General features: G+C 39.3%; 2 protein-coding genes across 9 annotated transcripts in view; one reads left to right on the top strand and one right to left on the bottom strand.

Moving 5' to 3' along the window:
• Positions 1-235: 235 nt before the first annotated feature.
• The window catches only part of LOC136341705 (sodium/potassium/calcium exchanger Nckx30C-like), a 52,257-nt gene continuing 30,515 nt past the window's right edge, over positions 236-21,977 (bottom strand). For 7 of the 8 annotated variants that reach the window (XM_066286959.1, XM_066286961.1, XM_066286963.1 and 4 more), the window contains 5 exons: positions 17,112-17,341; positions 11,266-11,494; positions 10,963-11,215; positions 7,833-7,983; positions 236-7,779 (listed from right to left, as the gene is read on the bottom strand). In XM_066286959.1, coding sequence (XP_066143056.1) covers positions 7,690-7,779; positions 7,833-7,983; positions 10,963-11,215; positions 11,266-11,494; positions 17,112-17,341 — 953 coding nt within the window. In that variant the 3' untranslated portion in view covers positions 236-7,689. The remainder of the gene's footprint in view (positions 7,780-7,832; positions 7,984-10,962; positions 11,216-11,265; positions 11,495-17,111; positions 17,342-21,977) is intronic. The other variant, XM_066286967.1, reaches the window with a different exon arrangement.
• LOC136341563 (myrosinase 1-like) lies at positions 19,485-21,463 on the top strand. Its single transcript, XM_066286683.1, has 8 exons — positions 19,485-19,631; positions 19,687-20,026; positions 20,078-20,235; positions 20,285-20,558; positions 20,609-20,778; positions 20,836-21,106; positions 21,160-21,266; positions 21,322-21,463. The coding sequence occupies exons 1-8, from the start codon at positions 19,495-19,497 to the stop codon at positions 21,440-21,442; spliced, it is 1,578 nt and encodes a 525-aa protein (XP_066142780.1). The 5' UTR covers positions 19,485-19,494; the 3' UTR covers positions 21,443-21,463.

Below are 21,977 nucleotides of genomic sequence, written 5' to 3'. Positions count from 1 at the left end.
TTATGATTGTCTTAAATAAAGATAAACAACATACCTATAAAGTGTTTGTGAAGCTAAACCACGGGGATCTCGGTAACCGTTAAAGATATATAGTACATAATTGGGGACAAAAATGCGCAATTTCAAATTAATTAATTCAGTCGACTGTCTCTTTTGTTTAGCATCACCTAAATTTTACAATGCTCAAAACAGCTTCAAAATTTGTTGCCTGGTTCACGGAATCAAACGACAATAGTCTAATTTAATCAGTATATTGTCGGCAAAAGTAACGTACCATTAATGAAATAATGGCTGTAAATACATTTTTATGATATATTATAATAAAAATTTTCTAGCAATAACAATCTATAGGGATACATCATTAACAATGTTATAATTTATTTCATTTACATATTAATTAGAGTAGTTAATTAGTACAATTAAATTATAAAACCTTAACAGCTATGGTCAGGAAATATTTCTAATAGCTTTACGTGTATGAAACAATTAAAAACTGAAAGCTCAGTGTAAAGCCATTGATTATGTTCTAGAGATATTTCGTGTCTCGACAACTAAAATTACTGCAGTTCAATGTAAAAAATTTGTTAAAAGATATGCCTAAAGATATGTTTTTATAAGAATAACTGATAATTTCAATAGAGACAACTAAAGAAAGGAATGAGTATCGTTTTATTAAGGTAATGAAATACGGCGATTGAAACCACTTAAATTTTTCTCAAGAGTTCAAATAAGTAAATTTTAGATGATTATTCTTTGACAGAAGTACCATTTACCTCAATGTATAATCAATCTTTACATTATTTAGTGCCTCCCCCCAAAAACGTACTTCACGCACCTCACGTGAAGAATTATTACAGAAGTATACAGGGTGACCCAATATCAATGCAGAATCCCGCAGCTCCGAAACTATTGCAGTCTGCGCGTTTTCTGTCTATTTAAGAGTGGACCTCCTTGTATATTTTGTTTAGGCCATGGAAATTACATTTTAATTATGATGAAAATTTCATTCATTTTTTTTTTCATTGTTACACTAAAGCAGTCACTCGCCAATTACAAAGGTAATTTGCAGTAGTGCAATTATCGCAATAATTTCCCTAACGATGTCGAAACCAACTGAAATATTTCAATTTTGCGGTCGCACTCCAGGATGTGATTTATAAAATTCCTTCTTCGACATAATTCGGGCAACCAAAATCAATTCACGCGTTTTCTACTATTTTACACTCATACGACTTGAGCTGAAAAAGGGCTCGTTTGCGAAGTGCAGTGGCGTCCTTTTTCAATTTAACTTGCACGCGTGCAAACTCTCCAAAAACTCTCGATAATTTTCGTCGCATTTATTACATTATCCCTGATTGCACATCGAAGGAGAGCACAACTGCCCGCACCGCTGGGGATGTTTTCATATTATAGTAAATATGAATGAATTTGTGTGTTTTTGGGAGGAGAAAAATTCCTGGTGAGGTTTTCTGTACATTCAAAGATTATTAGAGAAGATTACACGTGATAATATGTAAAGGTATCCCAAGCAGAAAAAGATTTTTCTCAATAGTATTAGGTATAATGCCTATTCTACTGGACTAGTTTCAGTTACAATACTTTAATATTAGTTTACTTACGGTTTATCACTTAATATTTTGGTGCACATTAAAGTAGGTATCTTGATACAGATTTCTTAAGTTAATTTCTTTACTTATTGGCATACAAACCTTTCTAGTTTATAAAAGCTTCAGTATCGTCACAAAGGGTTTTCCCCCGATAAACCATTATTTTCAACAAATCATATCATAATATTGCATTTTCATTTTGATTTCGTAGCGAAAGCTTATATCCCAATAAGTACAGTCGATGTGGAGTCACTTGGACCAGGGCAAAAACCAAATCTCGTTCTCTGTAGCCGTGTTCATTGTCAAACTTGGGCGTGTTCAAATTACATAAGATATATAAGAAAAATGCTATATAAGAAATTTATTTAGTAAATAAAGAATATAATCGGACGCATTTAATCACCCATGCGAACTACGCAAAAATCAAAATTAATAAACCGAAACTGAAACTAACAATAAACAAGCGGATCGATTGCATCGACAACTGCAGTTCGTCTCGGCAACGCACATGCTCACTACAAAACAGCCATTTTTTTTTTAGTTCACGTTTTTGGCCAATCAAAATTCGGCAGCAGCCTGCGGCGACCAATCAGAGTTATCGTTATCAACATACGTTGTCCCAATTTATTTCCGCGCGTGGCCCAGAAAACTGATCCTACCACAATTTTAACGCTGGCGCAAGTGCCTTCGCATAGACTATATCTGTATTTATTAATTTTCATAACAGACAACTCTTCTCTAATAGAAAACAATTTCAACGTAATTTTCTAAGTACGCGGCGAATTTTTTACATAATTTACATGGCTCAATGTGAGCAAAAATGATTGTTAAACCCTCCCTTCCCATATTGTGGAGTGTATTAATTGCAACAGAATAACAATAATTCTATAATAGGTTGGTTGCTTGCTCATGTATCAACAGGCGTAACGATGAACAAAAGAAAGAAAGTTCAACAGGACGATGTCAATTAACGCTTAGATGTCTGGCAACCCGTAAAACACGCGATAGGTGTGAAGTTACAGCGCAGCCGTGTTCACTTTTGAGTTTGCCCGGTAACGTTATTCAATCGCTTGCATTGCAATTTTGAAAAATTTTAGGTGCGAAATTCCTACCAAGTTTCACCAAATGAGTGGTATCTTCTAGTGTTTTAGTTTATTTATTGATTATTCCTTATTCTGTATTTTTTCCGTGTAACTCGAAGCATTTGTGTAGGTATTGATATGAGCAAATGACCAAAGATCAAACTGAAGGATTTAGAAATAGAAACTGAAGAAATTTGTTTAGGTACATATAAATAAGAGTATGAGGACATTGAAAATACGCACAAATCACTGAATGATGGAAATCCATGGGGTTCCAAGTAATAATTAACGATTTGTTGAACAATTCTGACGCGTTTCCGACCATTTTGACTCTTACACGAGATTTTAATATCTCTATTTCTATGTCGAATATCCAGTGAGAGAATGTGAAGTTTCCCGCTTTAAAGATTTAGCCGGTTCATGAAATGCCAAATTCGGTTTCATCCAGGCTTTCGGGAATTCACATCTTTCAGTACATGAAGGTACATACAACATTTCTGGTTTTCATCTGTATCTCTTTCAACTCGTCTCTAAATCATCCACAAATTTTTAGACGACTTACGAAATGCTTAATATCCGTAGAATCTTCTAAAGGATCCAGGTATTCTAGCTCAAATATATAAATTCTATATATTTGAAACTTTCATATGTTTCTTCTTATTTGATATGGAATGACAAACTTTTTATTCCATTTAAAGCTTTTAATATATCCAGGTGTTCTACTTCAGAAGTTTGAAATCTGGAGCGTTCTCAATGTCACTATTGCTCCTCTCTAAATATCTAAAGAGAAAGTTAAAAGTTCCGATTTAGACATTTAGACTTACAGGTTCTAGATTTAATTATTTTTTCCATTAATAGTATAAATTCGCGTTTTTTAATGTATAATTCACAATTTCAAGAAAAATTTCTTGGCTGAGCCACCTTTTTTGTTTCGAAATTAAAATTCTAGAATGCGTTCCTTGCAGACGTTTTCCATTTACAGTTCTATAGAATTCCCGCAGATTCAACTACAATTACAAGTTTTAGTTCCTTATAGAAGTGTCGCTTCAGATTTTAATTTAGCATGCAGAAATTCCAGAGATGAAATTTTATGACTCTCAAAAAAATCCAGAATTTGTGGACCTCAACCAGGTCCTACATAGAAGTTTTTCTAGCATTCAGTTCTGGATATTTTCCTATTTCCATGTTTGCGCCAATATGATTATTCATCACGCAGATACAAAGTCCCTTTCCAGATGTACTACGTTTGTGGAAGTTGGAGAAACGATCATTTAGAGAAAACCTCTTATTTCAGTGCTAGGAGCATTATGTACGATTTTTCTGTCCCCATACCCATTCCATTATACAACTATTTTCAAGCAAACTATATGATAAAGGTGTCTTAAAACTTGTGGACATTCGTTTGGACATGGTTTTGTACTATGAAAGCTTTTATGGAACTTCTTGAAATTTTTGATTTCCATTAGTATAATGACAACACCAAAAATCTCGCTGTTCAATTTCCGTCTACTTCCGAATAAATTTATGAGTAAGTCGTATATAATACGAAGGTGAAATCTAATAGGAAAGTCTCTATTACAACTAAGTGCAATTTCCCACTAAAACTGCACAATTTCACTCTAATACCGCATTCTAACCGCTTCTACAAAGACAGCATCCATGTAAACGGGGCTAAAGTGAATATCAGTGAAACCAGCAATAATTAACTATATCAGCAATACGCGTCGTAATAACCTTATCACATTATAGTGTAAAAACAAAGTAACAATAGGCACTTTCAGCGAAGATCGGTAAGACCTATAAGTGCCATCAAACATCTTTAACTACGTATTTATGTACATTGTGGTTTTCTACAGGTGGAATTGTTTACTTATCAATAACACTATGGTTAATGCTATCTACACTAGATATGTATGTATATTTTAACTAGATTTCCTTCACTACTTAATCGTAAGTTTAGTACTAAAGCTAAGTATCTGCATTCGCAACTTTATCGGGAAGTTTATTTTTTACGGCTAATCTAAAGTTTAATTGCTGAACTTTAGCGTGATTTGAGCGTTTATATTGCTTTGGACTGAATAAATGCTTTTTTTTCCGAAATCCTTAGCTCAATCGCTTTGTGTGGTTAACCTAAATTGTGCCTTGAAATTGATGCAATACAATCTACTTTCGTGAGTAAGTAAGGAAAAAATATTAGAAAACGAAGGACCTTTTAAGGGCGCATAAAAAATAGTTTCATAATCTTTATTAGAAAACTCCCAGCCTTCATTGCTCTCCAAATAGAAGCAACATTGAACTCGTGATGTTGATATTAAACTTCGAAAACTGAAAGTATTCATTTCAAAATGAGTTTCGTTATTTGAAAATACTTTAAATATGGCTCCAAAAAATGAAGGATAAAAAAACATTATTTATAATCTTGCCAAATAAAGTGATATTTTTTAATAAACGACTCTCATTTTTCAACTAGTTACATAATGACAAAAGGTACCTTCATTCCATAACTCAGTTATTGTGGTTATACACAGTTTGAACACGTTCAAATTTCTGCCTTACTTTGTCTATTTCTTCACAGTACAGCAAAACTAGAAGAATCTTCTATAGAACTTACTGAGAAATGCCAGCTTGTGGATTTGCTATATCGCACTCGTTACAAAATCATGCATTTCCTAACTGGTATTTCACCTGCATATTAGTTCAAAAATTAAATTCCTTGCCTTCGTCGCCCTACAAATTGTTACGGGGATGAAATTTTCAAAAGTGAATAAAATGATGTTGGAATGCGGCGAATGAATTCATTATTGTGCAGTGGTTTGTGGTAGATAGATACAAAATGGAAATTTTCTCATCGCTATTGAATCTAATTAACCAATTAACCACCAATAATGAACTTTTTAAATTTATTCCTTCGTCGAGAGACGAATGTGTGACGAAATCACACACATTGTCACACCCTACAGTGGCTCTTGGCAGCAAGGAAGCGGAGCTGTAGCTTTGGAGTAGTGATAGATAGAGTTTTGCGATTCACAACAGCTTACAGATCACAGACGAAGGTCTTTAACCTTTGTGTTTTAGATTTTTTAATTTTCCTCTGTTTCATACGTGAATTTGCGCAAATGTCCTGTTTCAAATTGCAATAGATTTCTATGATAGAAAAGCAGAGCTCTATCGTTAAGTAGGGCTAAGTTTAAGATGCCAATCAATTCACAAAAATTAAGTTTTTCATAACACGTAAACTAAAATAAGTTGAGAAAATTTTGTTAGAAAACTTCCATCCTTCATCGTTCTGTAAATTGAATCAAGATGGTTTGCTTTGATTGATCGCTCTAATCTTATTGTTATCATATTCCAGAACCGACGGCATTAAGCAGTAAATAACTTATCCAAGCTACACTTAACGCAATAGAGTATATTTAATTTCATGAAAGATATTTGAAAGTTAGTTGAGAGCGATATACTTTGTTACAACACTCGTAGTGCTCTTCGCTTCGGTAAATTGCGATTTTACATGATTGGTTAAATTGTGTGCGTTAAGTCGGAGTTTACTCGGATTCTCAAGCATCTACCATGTAAGATTCTCGCCATAATTCTCCAGCTATCTCTAAAAGACTAACTGCAAATTAGCAATACAGACTTTAACAAACACTCTTGTAAGATGCATTAATACTGAGCTTTTAAATCACATCAGACACATTGCGATTCAGCTCAAGATTGCAAACCCAGCCGATTTCAGATAAAATCTACATTCTTGATGAAAGTTGAGCGATTAAAGTTTAGATTTCCACGACAAATTACAAATTACATGCTTCCGTTGCTCTTTTTACATATGTTAAGTAAACTGCGCCCTACTTTGGTATTTATTAAAAAAGTCTACACTCCACTATTACAAATCTACCGAGTATTAAAGTAAAAAAGAAACGCTCGTCGCCTATTTCGTTTTGTCTGCGATTCTCCTACAGGAAAGAATCGAGGTTCCCCTTATTGAATGAAATTAATGGCTTATTTATTGCTATCTGGTCGGGGATTTTTTTCTACATTACTAGAATGAACTTGTACCTTTAAAGTACTTTTTTAGACAATTTGCAATGCTGATTAGCTTGAAAACAACTTGGAAGTGACTCAACCGAGAAACCACGTAAATGTTTGAATTTGAGTTAATCAAACCGAATTATCAATTTTCCCCAGTATCATGAACCGGCGGTTGCGGGCCACGCTCTAAGCGCGCGATGACGACAAGGAATGCCATACCCGAGGTTGTTGCTCGTGAGCGAGACGTAAAACGAACGGACGTCGCCGTATGGAGCGCTGACAGCAGCTACGAGGCTACGAGGGGAGCTCTAAAAGTTTCGGTCACTCATGCACTGTTAATGCAATTCGCCAGAGTAGCTTGGTGTTGGGTATGTCCACGCTTTGGGAACTACCACGCGCTGTTGCACCTACTTATCTCAACCAGATCGCGCTCTAGCCACGTACCTATTCGAAATGGGAGAAATTACAACTTCAATTTCACAGAGTAGAGCGGAATCAATTTAACCGAAAGTTAGAAATAAGACTCGACTAATCAGATTTGCAAACGCTAATCAAACTTACCGCAACTTTTAATGGAAGTAACTTTGTGCTGATAACTTGAACACCGACGTATTTAATATTCTCGGATTCCGAATATTTACGTAAAACTTGTGGCATTTTAAAACTTCGTGTGTTTGTGACACATTTGATAACAAGTGCCTGGGAAATTAGTAAATCGCCACCTCAAGTAACAATTCTATGCTTATAACGTTGATATGTTCAGAGTGAATGAACCCGAGATAAATGGAAACTAATCCTGCGAAATTAATACAGTATAATAAAAGTCCATTTTGATTCCGAGCGGTCTTGGAAATCGCCACAAAACTCCCATATTAAAATTAACTTAAATGGCGATTTATAAGCCCGACAGTTAAGTTCTAATAGTCTACTAAGTCTTTCATGATAAGTCGTATTCAAAGCTCTTGACGGCTTTACACGGGACACATGATGTGCTTGTACTCGAACATCAGCGACACCGCCACAAACACGAAGTAAAGAAGAAACATGGTGAAGCCTAGACCCTAGAACCGAAGATACCAATTTTTGTATTAGCTCCAACGGAGGACGAACGTACCTTGTTCATTTTCCACCTGAACATCGCAATGGATATGATCACAAAAATGAGCATCATGAAGAGGATGGTAATGGAACAAACCATTCCCGTTGAATTGACTTCGACGGGTTCGCGATAGATGATGCCGAATAGCAACCAAGGCACTGGTAACCTGAAACGGAAGACAGCGAATGAATAGGTTTAATATAACTTTGCGTTTTCGAACAAAACAAGCACCAAAAGTAAAAGCCGTTGTTAATTAGGCACAAAATTAAGAAATTTATTCTTCGCCAGGGGCTTTATAACCACAAAGGAGACGAATTTAATTAAATCCCCAGATTAGGGCTCCATTAATCTTACATTTTAAGCTTAAGCGGTTTAAAGTCGTTTTACATTTTTATTTTGTGTTCTATGTACGAACACTGAGAGCTGCCATTAGTTATCGAGCATTCGAATATATTAATGTTCACCCGAAATGGAAATTTACACTCGCGGGATATGAAATATTGGCGATGCTCTACTCACGAACAGTTTCAATTAGGTTTCGGTTATTTATGAGTTGATATTTCTTTAGGTGTTTGGGGTGTTGGGTAATTAATCAAAATTTACCATCTGGCGTCAATAATAGAGGCTTAGACAGCTTAGAGTCCCAATAACGCTTCAAATCAACAGCGGTGTCTTCTGGATACGACAGCAGCTACGTGAAAGCCAACGCGCTAGGAAGGCCGAAAACGATTTGCCACCTCTCAGTCCTCCTGATATGACGATTGATTCTTCAACGATCCGAAACGAGCGATCGTCATCGTGAACCTCCATAAAAATGATCGGGCTAGTGGGGTGAACGGTGACCCTCCACCTAGTACCGCCGCCCCTTCGGGAGCGGTTTGCGATGCGGAGAGATTAGACTCTATCTCCACTGGCGGCTCAACTGGATTGTACGCGAAGTCCGATAATCCTAAAGATTCTGGAGAAGGTCCAATTTGTCAGCTTCTCTCAGTGACCTTCTTTTCGCGGATACGTTCGGAACAGAGCCCTCTCAAAGTGGACCGGAACGGAGGGTTCTCCCGGGGTACGCAGGAGACGTTCCTCCGTCAGCAAGAGGTGCACGTTTAGTAAAGTACTTTTTCTCGGTCTCGGCTGAATCTGCAATATTGAATCGGAGACAGATCTATAGGAGCGAGGCAGGAACTGAATTTGTCACTTGGATCGTTAAATTGATATATCGAAATTATCAGAGTGTGTGAAAAATCCTCGGATAACGACAAAACGTTGGAACTCACTCCAGAAAAAGTAAATTTAATAATTCTGGATTTACGAAAGATTTGGAAACGGTGCAAATTTCCAAAGGTCAAATCTCTGCATTGTACTGAATTTCCGCCTAACTTTCCTTCAATTACGGAATTATTCCTGATCTCTATTGGATGAAGGATCAATCTATCCAGTTCTCAGCTGCAGTAGCTAAAATCAGCTTAATTATTCAAATAAAATATCGACATCGTCCAGATCTATTTATAACGATTTTACTCTAACAGCGAACGGTCGAAACTTGGTCGAGCAATGATAAATAAAACAACAAGGTAGTGACACCTCATCGGAAATGTGATGAATGGTATCACTTTCACCTCTAGTTGGGCTTCAAATTAGTGCAGGCAGCTCGTGTATGTGGCCAGAGAGGAACTCACCCTCGAATTGGGGACGAGTCTGTGACCTGCCTTTTGGTGAGTACTTACGGCGTAATTTAGTGCCAATTAAGGTCCCTGGGAGACCGTGAAAAAATGAAGTAAAATAATTACTACAACCGAAAATAGGCCGATGATACGAATCACACCCAACGAAACTACCCTCGATAAATCTGAGACACGGAATTCGGTTGTTTGCTAATTCTCCTTTTATTTTGCCAAGCACCCCCGACCACCAGAGATTAATTAGGTCAATGGCTATTAGTTGATGTTTTTTCGATTTAGCGCAACAATGTCAATTTTTCTTTTTCTCTTCCATCGAATTCCTCCAATAAATCTAACAAGAAAATGTAACTTGAAATCCCGGATACCCCATTGATAGATAATATTTACAAACCGCCACTTGATCCACGTTGGCAAACAAAAGTTGCATTTGTGTCCATTACGTTTATCTGGCATGACAAACGAGCTCTGAAGGTTCATCCTCCAAAATTCATACGGTCAGTTAAGCCTAATAAAGGTGCTCCATTTCGCAACGGATTTAGTGTCCACTAGCCTGCATTTCTAATTTATAACAAAGCTCCTGTTCCATTTCGCAAATGGGTCTCACGTGCCCCAATGACTAGTTTAGATTTAAACTCCGTGTCCATGAAGATTTTTCAACCAATTCGTCCATTAGTAACGTAACATCGTTCTGACAATCTCGTACGGGCATGCGTGTACTTCGCACATTCAGATGAGGGTGCAAAGTGTACTGTTCAGAGAGCGCACTTTCTTAGTATTTACACTTTCAAATAACAAAAGACAAATGGGTGCATACTTATGCCTGCAAATATATAAAGTATATAGGAATCACCAGTTCAAGTCGCAACATAGGGATTGCGCAAGTGGGAGAAGGACCGTATAGGATTTAACATGCCTCCAACAAAGATCGACGAAGTGGGTGGGGAGAGTAGCAGCTGAAGTGGGCGGAGTCAGAGCAGCCGACATCTCTACTTCGATGCGTAGATTAAGTTCGATATCGCTGTCTTTGCGGGGATGTCAATTTTTAATAATCTCGCAGCAAAAATGCAGAAATGTCAATAATTGACAACAAAACGATTAATTCATCACTGGACCTCATATTGGTAAGAATTGTGAAATACTGAGAGATTTGGTAACATTGGACTGGCTCCGCCCACGACAGCCGCACGTCACGCAACCCACCTCGTCGGTCTTTATCGGAAGCATATTAAAGCTTATACGGTCTTTCTCCCACTTGCACAATTTCTATGCTCCCTAACTTGAACTGGTACTATCTGTATATGCTCAAGCGGCGTGGCATATTCTGGCAAGAGGATCATAGACCGGGCATTATTGTCCACATAGCTCGCGCAACAGCAAGTCTTTCGACCACTAGAAATTGTATTTCTGGACGTGTAGTGAACGATGATTTTCAATCGTAGATTAATCAGTGATAAATAACTACTTACCCGACGGTAACGTCGAAAATATTGCTGCCGACCGAGGAAGAGACAGCCATATCGCCGAAGCCCTTCCTAGCCACTATGACGCTGGTGATCAAGTCGGGGATGGAAGTACCGGCGGCCAAAAAGGTGAGCCCCATCACCTCGGGGGGTATTCCGAAGGTCTGACCGGCCCTGTTCGCCCACCAGACCATCAGGTACGAGTAGGCCGCTATCCACAAGATGCTGCCCAAGAACGTCAGCGGGAAGAACTTTTTACCTGCAAGAAACCCTTTGCCCTCAAATGATTATTTAAATCACCTCAGATACCTCTAGGTGCTCTGGTATCGGGTAAGGTCAACCAGAGCGGGAAGACAATGGGTGCTAGTAGCACGTAGGTGATACGCTTGCGCGTGCCTTGGGGCCAGCTCATGTCCATGGCTTCGGCTTGGGGATCTTCGTTGTCGCCGGCGGCACCGTCCCCCACCTGCAGACACACCACCGCTTGTGAGCTGAGCGATTTACGAGAGCTGCGCGAACGGACCGCGGACATTCGTCTCTAGAAGGAGAAGGAACGGTTAGTGGATCTTAGAATAAGTTGGTACAGGTAAGCCCACAGCTATCGACAGATACAGTTTGGGTTAACGGTATTGATCTCTGAGAGCTATGGAAATAGGGCTGATTGTATTGGGCCACACAGGAGGTGAATGGGAAGTAAAGTGAAGTCGATGTCGTGTGTATTTGGTTGGTAACCAAAGCTCTTCCAGCCGGATACTCGTGGGAAATCCGGTTGTTCCCTGGTTAATTTGTCCTCAGAAAACGCACGAAAGAGGCTTTTTAATACTGAGATGGGACTTTCCCTTTTTTTTCTCACTTTCAATTAAGCATTATACGTCGACTTAGGGCGGCAGCAACGAGTCGAATTTAAAGTATTAAAACGTGTCAGATTCCAACATATTTTTTAATTACAATTTTCTCTCAACATATTTCTCCCTTTTTCGATGTTAAGTTTTCGTTCCTCCGCGTTTAACTCGTTTTGATTCGACATTATTTCGCTCTCTCGATATCTGTCTTATTCCACTGCTTCTTAGGTTCTTCATTAGCCTCAGGCTCTTCTTCTAAGTCAGGTTCCCTTTTCAAACCTGATATCCATCGGAGTACACTGAGAACAGAGCTATACCGGAATATATATAGATCGTCGAGTAAAACAGCCAAAATTGGATTTTAGGAAATTTTTTTTCTCCGATTTGTCACAAATCGGGAACTTCTTTCCAGAGGAACGAGGGGCATACTGCAACTCGGATCAAAGAGAGAGCCACGAGGCAGAGGCAATTCGAAAAAGAATACACTCGAACATTTTTTTATCTCAAAGGAAATTTCAGTCATCTGGAATTTGCGATGATCCCTGAAATCTGCGTGTGTCGTTGTTCGCCCTCTCGGTACTCCCATTTTGTATTAACGTGTCCACCTCTGCAGTTTCTCCTCTTAACTCGGCCCCGCCTAAACGTCAAGGTGGCACCGCACCTCGAATTGCGAAAATCCAGACTGTACCGCCATATACAGGGTGTCGAATGAGTCTAAAATATAAGAATTCTTTCTGCGCCAGTCGCTCGTCTCAGATGTTTTTATTTTAATCGACTCCTCAGTGCCGTTCCCGAAAATCCGAAATCACCTGCGTATTGCCCACCTCCGGTGTGGCCTTTGCCTAAATGAGACCCAAAAATACTGCAAAACGATTATTATACATTTTCAAAATATTTACACTGACTTAGTGACTATAGGAACCGACATGCTGGAGTAAAGTGAATATATACAGACGAGACTATAGATACCTAGAACCAAAGTTACGATTGAAATACGTTCATATGGTATGTGTTATGACATCTTCGAATAGACTAATCCACTCCAAAAATTGGAAAAAATTGCTGCGTCATTGCCTCACACGTACATATCCTCCTCACCGAGCAGAATAGTCCATCCGAAAACTCGGTTACAAGCTCATTCAAAGATACTTTCATCGTTAGATCGCTAAAGGAAATAATCGCGTTGAATACTCAATATCTTCGAAAGAGTCTGATGACATTTTTTCAAAACAACTCTGTCTGCATTGAAAAGCGTGTAACTGTATACAGCTTATGCTAACAGGTGTATTTATGATGTGCTATTGTATACAAAGTAAAGCCTAATTAAATTGTAATTACCCCAAAGACCCGCAACTTAGTTACCCCAATTTTCCTACCCCAGTTACCCTAAACAGCTGCGGTTAATTTAGCGAAGTGCATCTCAACAGGAGTATTGAAACTGAAAATGAAATTTAACTCCTGATAAAGTTATCAGCACGTTCGCAGTCTCGCCCTAAAATAAAAAAATGGTTTTCGTCCTTGTACTGGAAACGTAAAATGAATAATTAATTTCCTGCTCGAAATATTAAGAAGGGGATGACGCGATCCATAAACCCCTTCAGGAAATGACTGACAGAAATGGGACACAATAAGCTGACGCTAGGGCGAATTTAGAACAGAAACTGTCTCCTCTTAGACAGGACATGTCACGTAGGGCAAAGGGATTTGAGTGCGTTGGTATATTGTGCCCGTCAAATAATTGGGGGGATTATCTTTAAGGGGAGGAATAGGTTTTTTGGAGGAAATCCATGATTAGTAACGAAGGCAATGGGGAAACTGTTTTCTTCGACCGCTGCTGCTACACTCTTGCTCGGGCAAAGCTGCAGTTTCTGGTTTCGTATCAAGGATTTTTCCTCCACGTACCGTAGGTGAACTCTAAAATGGTAATCTCTCACAGCCGGAAAATCTCGTCGGGAAAATATGGATTTTTGGACCTTCAATTTTTTTGCAAATTTAAGTTCCGTTCCCACTTCAGTGGCGTACCGACATGACCTTGGTGTTCTATTTTATCACGTCTTATCTTACGTTTAAAATATATAGATTCGTTGAGGAATACACTCTTCCACTGCATATTTTATCAGATTAAGTATTAAATTCCAGTAAAATTTTTTCGCGTAAGTACTTCAATGGCGGGGACGAACTTTCTTCATCAGCTCCCGACCGTTAAAAACTGCATCGTATTTTGATAGCAAACGCGCATCTTCAGGATTTCGTTCGGTCAAATTTCGAATTTTACCAATTTCATTAAAGCAATGAGCGCGAGCGATCAGTGCCCCCACCTCAGTGGCGCCCACAAAGTCATTTTCCGGTTATTAAACTTCAAAAATTCTAATTACATTTCAGCCTAGTACGTCTTCCCGAAAAACAAACGTTGCCACGGGAACACCGTCTTTAGGGGAATTTTGTTGAATCCGGCTTTTATCAAACAAATAATTAGTTAAAATTGGGCCCCCACTCCAGTGGCATCTGCAAAGTTGCTTTTGCACCAGTTCAATGCTGGATTTGAACTGCTTGTATGCTGACAAAAAACGCACGCTGCCACTGGAAGATTTCCTTGAGGAAATATGCTAGTTTTCTCTGTATTAAAAACGAATAGCTGTTTTTAAATCTCCTCCTTATCTCGGCGGGGCAACAAGGTTATTTAGTAAGTTTTTACCTTGAAGTTTCAGGTGCTCCTCAATTCGCCGCATCCCCCAGTATAACGTTAGAATAATCTCTAGGGAAAATTTTCTAGGTTTTCCAATTTTATTAATACAACAATGACGTTTTAAGTCGTGTCTCTGTTTCAGTGGCGTCCGCATCGTTCATTCTAGATTTTCTCATCGACGCAACTCAGGACGTAGTCGAATTGCCCTCACAACTTCCGGAGTTATGAACCAATTTTCTAAGGTTTTTGGTCAGGTATTTTTCGCGATTTTCGCAAACGTGCCCAGATTTGGAAGAACCGCAAGTGGGTGCAAATTCTGCCCTCACCTGAAAAGTGTTCCCTTTATTTCTTCAATTCATTTCACCAATGAAAAAAAGAAACGAAACATCCTTCATAATTTTTAAATTTATGAGCCAATTTCCCAGGATTTTTGGAGCCTCAAATCCTGTAAATTCCATATTTAGTCAGTCGGAAAATATTTATTCGAGGAAGCTTCTGCTGGTCAAACAGTCTGAATTTATTTGCCCGAAGGGCTTTAGTCTTCTCGACTGTGTGACAGAGGGACCGTTATCTAAATGTGCACTGTGGCGCAAATTTCGTATCTGCATGAACGAGGATGACGCGGCTTTGGCCACTTTACTGGTCATTTTTCGTGGTTCGGAGGCCAAGAAAGTTTCGGCAGGGCGTTCTTAAAACTCCTAATCGGAACAGTCTCATTTTCTCCCCTTATCGAAAATGAATGCAATCAAAAAAGTTTTAGACTGAAATAAAAGCTTTTATTGGGACCTTCACAATGGGAGTTTGGATGCATTTGTCATACGTACACAAGGGGCAATTTCCTCTTTGATACCGTTCACAATGAGACACATAAAACTTTCGTAACATTGCATTTCATTAACCTAAGAATACAACGATAATTGCAATGATATTTACACTGCGGGTAATAACGAACACTCCCATAGTGGTACATTATTATTGCGAACATTATGATTTCTGCACTAGAATAAGCATGATTAATAGCCCATATTAAAGCCTTGGATCTAAAGTCATCTAATGGCAGTTACCTTTATTTTTACCACATCGGGAGGAAGAAGAAGAAGAAGAAGAAGAAGTGTGGTCTCGGTGTGTTAAGTAGGTAAATAAAAAAAAATTGTTACAAAGGAAACATGTTCAGTTCTTACAGCTAGAAGGGTATGGAAACCTCTAAAATTAGAAACTTAATCTAGTAACGCCTACAAATTGTAAATCTGCCTTGGTGTTTCTTTGAATTTTGGGTCTGTAATTTTGTCAGGGTTATGGGTATTTCTTCGAAAAAAAAATCCATTCATGCAGTTTTTCAACACCAACAAGTCAAAAGGCGATTGAGGATGAGAGTTTTCAAACAATTTAAATTTTGAATTAATGCAGACCACGAGTGGGACATCGATGTGAAAAAAAAAGTGATCGAGATGAATGAGCCAATTAGGTATTACAAAAACTACCAAAATGATTAATTTGTCTACCCATGCACCCATATGATTTAAACAGGTAAAACATTCAAGATAGGGGTGAGAAGCCAAACAGAGCCAATTAGGGTGTAAAACATGAACAATCAACATTTAACACCAAAGACTTACAATTGTTTTGTTCCACGGTCTAAGCTTGTTTCAAATTAAAGAAAAATGTGCGCAGTAATTTGTTATGGACAAAATGTATACACAGTCTAAAATCACGTGGCTCAGCATGGGTGTCTCGGAAACGGCAAGAGAACGCCGATGGTAGGTTTGGTAAACGGGCAAAAAGTTTTGCGACTAAAAGCCTAAAAAATGACACTCGAAATCATTAACTAAATGATTCATAACTCGTGATAATTCATGTTTGCTTTATTGCGAATTTTTAACTTCCCAAATTACCGAGGAGGAAGCTCCGAACTATGCCTTCCTAGTTAACGTGCTCTCACTGGATCGCTTCATAGGAGAAACCGATAATATGAGTTTAAAGTTAACAAAAAACCGCAATTCAGGTTATCTAGAGTTCTCCAGATTGGGTCTCGCGCAAGTTTGCATAAAAATGTTGTAATTTCGCATTTCCGGTTAACACGAATAACCTCCTCCATGTTCCTGGGTCCAACTTTATCAGTCTTTACCAATCAAATATGGATCTCTTGCCGTTTCCGAGATCTCTATCCAGGTTTTCCTCGCATTGATTACAGTGTATATAAAAATATGTACTGAAGGTTTAGCATTTTCAAAGCTGACGTTGGAGCGTGACGTAACTCACGTACTAATACTGGACAAAAACGCGTAACACAATGGAACTGAGCCTTGATCTACGGGGACCTCCTCGAACAATTACTTTAATAGCATTTAAATCCGCCCTGAGTTAAGAAAAAGCATGAAAAGCTTTATTAGCAGTCACGAAAAGCTGCCATAAAAACTAATCATACCGCCGCAAACTCCTGGATTTACATACAGAGGAGCCTTTATTACTTCCAGAGGCAATTTGTCATTCTTTTCATGCTTTTTCCTATCTGAGCCTGGTGCAAATTACATGCGCACAAGAAAAGAATGATCTTTTTCAGCGCATTTAAAATAAGGAAACTTAGTTATGACAACCTTGCCAATGGGCGAATGACTCGTGACACTTACCGCGTCCATGTTGACATCCGTCAGCGCGTTTGACGGCACGCCATTGGGCATGTCCGACGATAAACTAGAGGGCGCCAGCGTGGTCTCTTGCTTGTCAATGATGGCGGTCGCGGTTGCCACGTAGTTCGCCGCCGTCGAGGTGGCGGCGCCGTTTTGTGGCTTGGTGGCGTCCAGCAACACTTTCAACGATGCGATGGCGTGCAGCTGCGTGGCCTTTTCGTCCACTTTGCCTGCAAAAAAAAATGGGATTTTGATCGAGGTGATGACCTCCGTTGTTTGAGTTGCATGCCGAGTGCTCCCGGGGTTACGCATGCCATGTTAAAAGGTTGCTGAATAGTGTTCACGTTGCGAGTAGGAATTAATTACAGTCTCCCCCAGAGTTGGAATACTTCGGAAAATAACTTATATTCGCAAAATATCCATTAACGATCTGTAAACGGGCCAATAAGGAGGGCACTCTGTGTAAAGCACGCCTACATCAACGTTGTCAGCTTGTGAAGAACATTCCCGATATGGGGTTGCTCTTAAGGACCGAATTATTAATGCGCTGTTAACTTTAACGTGAGGATAGTTATCATAGACACCAAGATTCTGGCCAATACCCCCGGCCCTATGTAAATGTTACAATGGAATTTAGATTGTAGCTGAAGTTGGCGGCGGATTAATGATTTGGCCCCTAAATGCGTCCATGATATTTTAGTCGATTTCCATTGAGGATGATGTTTGATACTGAGTTTCATAATTCGTTAGAATAATTAGAATAAAATATGCATGGTTTCTTGCGTTTAATGTCAGTTAACGTTTCCAAAATCCCCGACCATTAGGGAGACTTTCTGTTTATGACCATTAGGGAAACTCCGTTCATTAACGATATTCCCTCGTTTTGTATTGAAAGATTGCTCGTCCACCGATAGCATTTTAATTAAAAATTGAACGTTATGCTTTCTCCATGACACAAAACTACCCAGAAGCAATGAAGGTAACTTGACCTAAAACGTACCTTTAGCCTCGCTCCTCAGTCATGAAATTCTCCCATAAAAGCTCTAAATTTGTCTAGGGAATTTTTAATGGCCCAAAGGATAGAATCAAATGTCAGCGAAATATTTCAGTCGGCTCATCTTTGGCAGAGATCCAGGAATGCTCAACTGGCATTTTCTGCTAAACTTGTTCTAGTGCCATAAATCTCCAACTAATTAACTATATATTATTGCATGTAATATTCATGCTTAAGCGGAGTTGTGTGAGCATTGTCTCGGACTGAAACGAGGAACTTTTCGGCTTCAAGTGATTTATAACGATGAGGTGATATCTCTATATTAAACGGGTACTGCGGCTTCTCGGGGATATTCGGACGGGAGGAGTTGTGCTCGTAATTGTTCTCATTATTGCTCGTGTGAAGCCGAGAGCGATATTCACGGGCAAAACCCATTGCTCATGAACGTGAGCAGTGACACCACTCCCGTTCGGTCTCAGAGAGTCCCGCGAAGTGCGTCTAAGCGCAGACGAAATCCGCCACGAGGAATCGCACGCCGCGCAGCTCCAAGCTCCCTCGACCCCCCTCCCCCTCTTTCCGTGAATTTTTTGAAAAATTGCCATTTTTTGAGAATTTAAACTATTTTTGACTAATGTTTATATTTTTAAATGTTGCTCGCGTCGTCGGCGGCGCAAAATGGCCGATTTTTCAAAGGGAAACATGGGTCAAGTGATACCTCAAATTGGAGGCCCATCAAAACTCCATTCAATGGGGTGTTGCGATTCGAAATCGATCGATTCGTTTTTGAGATAAACCGCTATAAATTTGTTAAAAAATGCAGTACGCTCTGCCAAACGACACTTAAACATTGAAAACAATCGTTCGCTGATGTGAAATTGGTTTGTTTCCTGTTTTGTGCGCACAAACCGTCTTTGGCCATTTTCATCTATTTATTCATTCCGTTTTTTTCTTTAGAGCTCGGGAAAAAATTTCGAAATTTTGCTCTAAATCCGAACGTTAGAGGCATACCGAAGGAACAAGATATTTTCGAAATCGATGGAAGAAATATCGTGTGAAAGTCGGCAGCATTTCTATCTAGAGATGTTTTGGTAGATTTCAGTGCAATTAGGTAGAACGTCTTTAATAACCAGAAACTCCTTTTCGAAAGAATCCCGATGCATTAGGTATCTGCTTGGTAACAGTTATCTACTTCTATCCATCGTAATCTATCGCAGAACTACTTGAAAGGGCAAATCGCCAAAAATAGGTAAATTTCATCATCCATGCAGTTTTTGTTCTATACAATTTCGCGATAGAACAAATTATGATGACGAGCAGGTGAGTGCAAAACTCAAATCGCATTATAAACCATAATTCTATTTTATTACTCTAGGTAATCCCAAGATTTGTATGCGTCATAAATTACTTTCTTTATCAAATCGTGTACTATTTAATTCAAAATCCCTCCTTGGCGTTTATTGCAATCACGCTCCTTTAACAGTGAATCGAAAAATGATTTTGGGATACCTCACTTTTGCGGTTTTAAGGTAAATTTATTATTATTTTTTAATCTTCATCACCTCGGTGACTGAGCATTTCTAGTATAAAAGCAACAACAGTATGGTCGGAAACATTTTCTGACGACTTCATGTTTGGAGTGGCAACCTCGGCGTACCAAACCGAAGGAGCGTGGAATTTGACAGGAAAGGGTGAATCTCAATGGGATCATTACGCCCACAAATATCCGGAAAAAATCACCGATGGAAGCAATGGAGATGTGGCTTGTGACTCGTACAACCGGTACCAGGAGGATATTTCCTTCCTTGAAGACCTCGGAGTGCAGTTTTACAGATTTTCGATTTCTTGGCCCAGAATCTTGCCGACTGGATACCCCCACCAGATTAATTGGGAGGGAGTGGAGTTTTACCTCAACATCTTAAAAGTGTAGTTTCAGCAAATGCCAAAAAGAGACATTTTTATTGGCAACTTCTAGATTCTCAATGCTACTGGAATTGAACCGGTAGTGACCCTCTACCATTGGGACCTCCCTCAAAATTTCAACGAAATGGGAGGATGGTCGAATCCACTTCTGGTAGATTATTTTGCGGAATATTCCAGGCTTTGCTATAGACTTTTCGGTGATTACGTCAGGTTTTCTTTAATCACTTTCAATGCCTCCGACTCAAAGCTCATTCCAAAGGTACTGGATCACCTTGAACGAGCCCGAAACCACGTGCCTCAACGGATACACTTATGGAAATTTTGCTCCTGGATATCAGCTCTCCGGCATTGCCACTTACTATTGCATTTATGTGCATCTTCTGGCGCATGCCAGGGCCTATCACATTTACCACGATGAGTTTTTTGCGACCCAGCAGGGAAAAGTGTCCATGTCGTGGGTGTCTTATTGGATGCACCCGAATAGTGAGTCTGAGCACGATGTGAAAGCTGCGGAGCGAATCATGCAGTTCATGGTAGATAACGCTTTTGAAAGTACCAAAATCACTGAAAATTGAATTTTCAGATCGGAATGTACGTCCATCCAATATACATAGGTAACTGGCCTCAAGAAACCATTGACATTATTGACAAGAGAAGCGAACTTGCTGGTTTCGCAAGGTCAAGACTCCCGAAATTCACAGATGAGGAAATCGAGTACATTAAGGGCACTGCCGATTATTTAGGATTAAATTAGTATATTTAAGATCCCTCACTCATAAGCAAATCACCATAAAATGCTCCTTTAATTAGCTACTCAACCTACTTAGTTAAACACGCCTTCGATGTAGACGACCTACCCAACATCACTAGTTTTAATCTAGACGTGGGGGTGAGTCTCAACATCGACCCTTCATGGCCCACCTCTGCTGCCAGCTGGTTATTTGATGTTCCATGGGGCTTCCGAGCATACATAAACTGGATCGGGGACCATTACGGCAACCCGGAGATTTTGATAACTGAAAACGGTTGGGCCGGTAATGGAGAGAGCCTGAATGATACGGACAGGATTCAATATTTAAATGTGAGTCTCACATCTCTCACTTGTAGTTTAGTTTCGTGGTTTTTGATTCTCAGGGTCACCTGTGTGTAGTTTGGAAAGCAATCAACGAAGATAACCGCAACATTATTGGATATACTCAGTGGTCTTTGATGGACAACTTCGAGTGGGCTTCTGGGTACACGTAAGTGTTCTCAGGACTTCTTCAATGAAAATATTGAGATCTTGATGGGGTTTAGAGAGAAATTCGGAATCGTACACGTGGATTTTGAAGGGAACTTGACGAGAACCCCAAAAGCTTCCTATGAGTGGTTCAAGCAAGTAGTGGAGACGAAAACCATAGATTGTACTGGGTTCTAATAGATTATATATGTTGAAAAATGTATTTATGATTTACGTGAAACCTCATCCCTGAAAATGCGGCAGTTTTCCCGGTGTTACCATTGGCGGTGGGATTATTCTTTTTCGCTGGAAGCGCTTTTTAAATGCCGTGGTCCATCGCGACAGGGTTTTTCAGCCCATAGTGATTCCCCACGAAGGAGCCAGGTTCGATGCTTAATGCTCTATGCGTTTATGCAACATAATGCTCGTCCAGATGCCGCAGGCCTAGTTCAAAATTTCCAGACTGAAGGAACGTTTTGCCTTGGCCGGCGCTCAGTCCAGACTTAAACCCCATCGAGCAGGTGTGGGATTTGGTCCAGCGGCAAAATTCCGGGTTTTAATTCACGTTATTAGCTCATCATTTATCGAGTTTATGATGAAATTTTTAATTTAACGACGTTCGCTTTTGCAACAGTTCATGTTCGCTTTTAAAGATCGATTAATTTTTAATTCTTCGAAAAGCTAATTACTTTAATTAACTTAGGAGACGCGTCAGAAACGTTGCATAGAGGAA

This window comes from Euwallacea fornicatus, chromosome 10, assembly GCF_040115645.1.
Source record: "Euwallacea fornicatus isolate EFF26 chromosome 10, ASM4011564v1, whole genome shotgun sequence".
In the NCBI taxonomy this organism is placed as follows: Eukaryota; Metazoa; Arthropoda; class Insecta; order Coleoptera; family Curculionidae; genus Euwallacea; species Euwallacea fornicatus.
Note: the sequence above shows the minus strand (reverse complement) of the source record. Positions and strands in the feature narration are given on the sequence as shown.

Bases quoted from the DNA above. Each gene is read 5' to 3' on its own strand.
- LOC136341563 (XM_066286683.1), top strand. From the start codon at position 19,495: ATGCGTCATAAATTACTTTCTTTATCAAATCGTGTACTATTTAATTCA. The intron at 20,236-20,284 runs GTTTTCTTTAAT...CTCATTCCAAAG, and splicing joins CTTTTCGGTGATTACGTCAG to GTACTGGATCACCTTGAACG. The intron at 20,559-20,608 runs GTAGATAACGCT...TTGAATTTTCAG, and splicing joins AGCGAATCATGCAGTTCATG to ATCGGAATGTACGTCCATCC.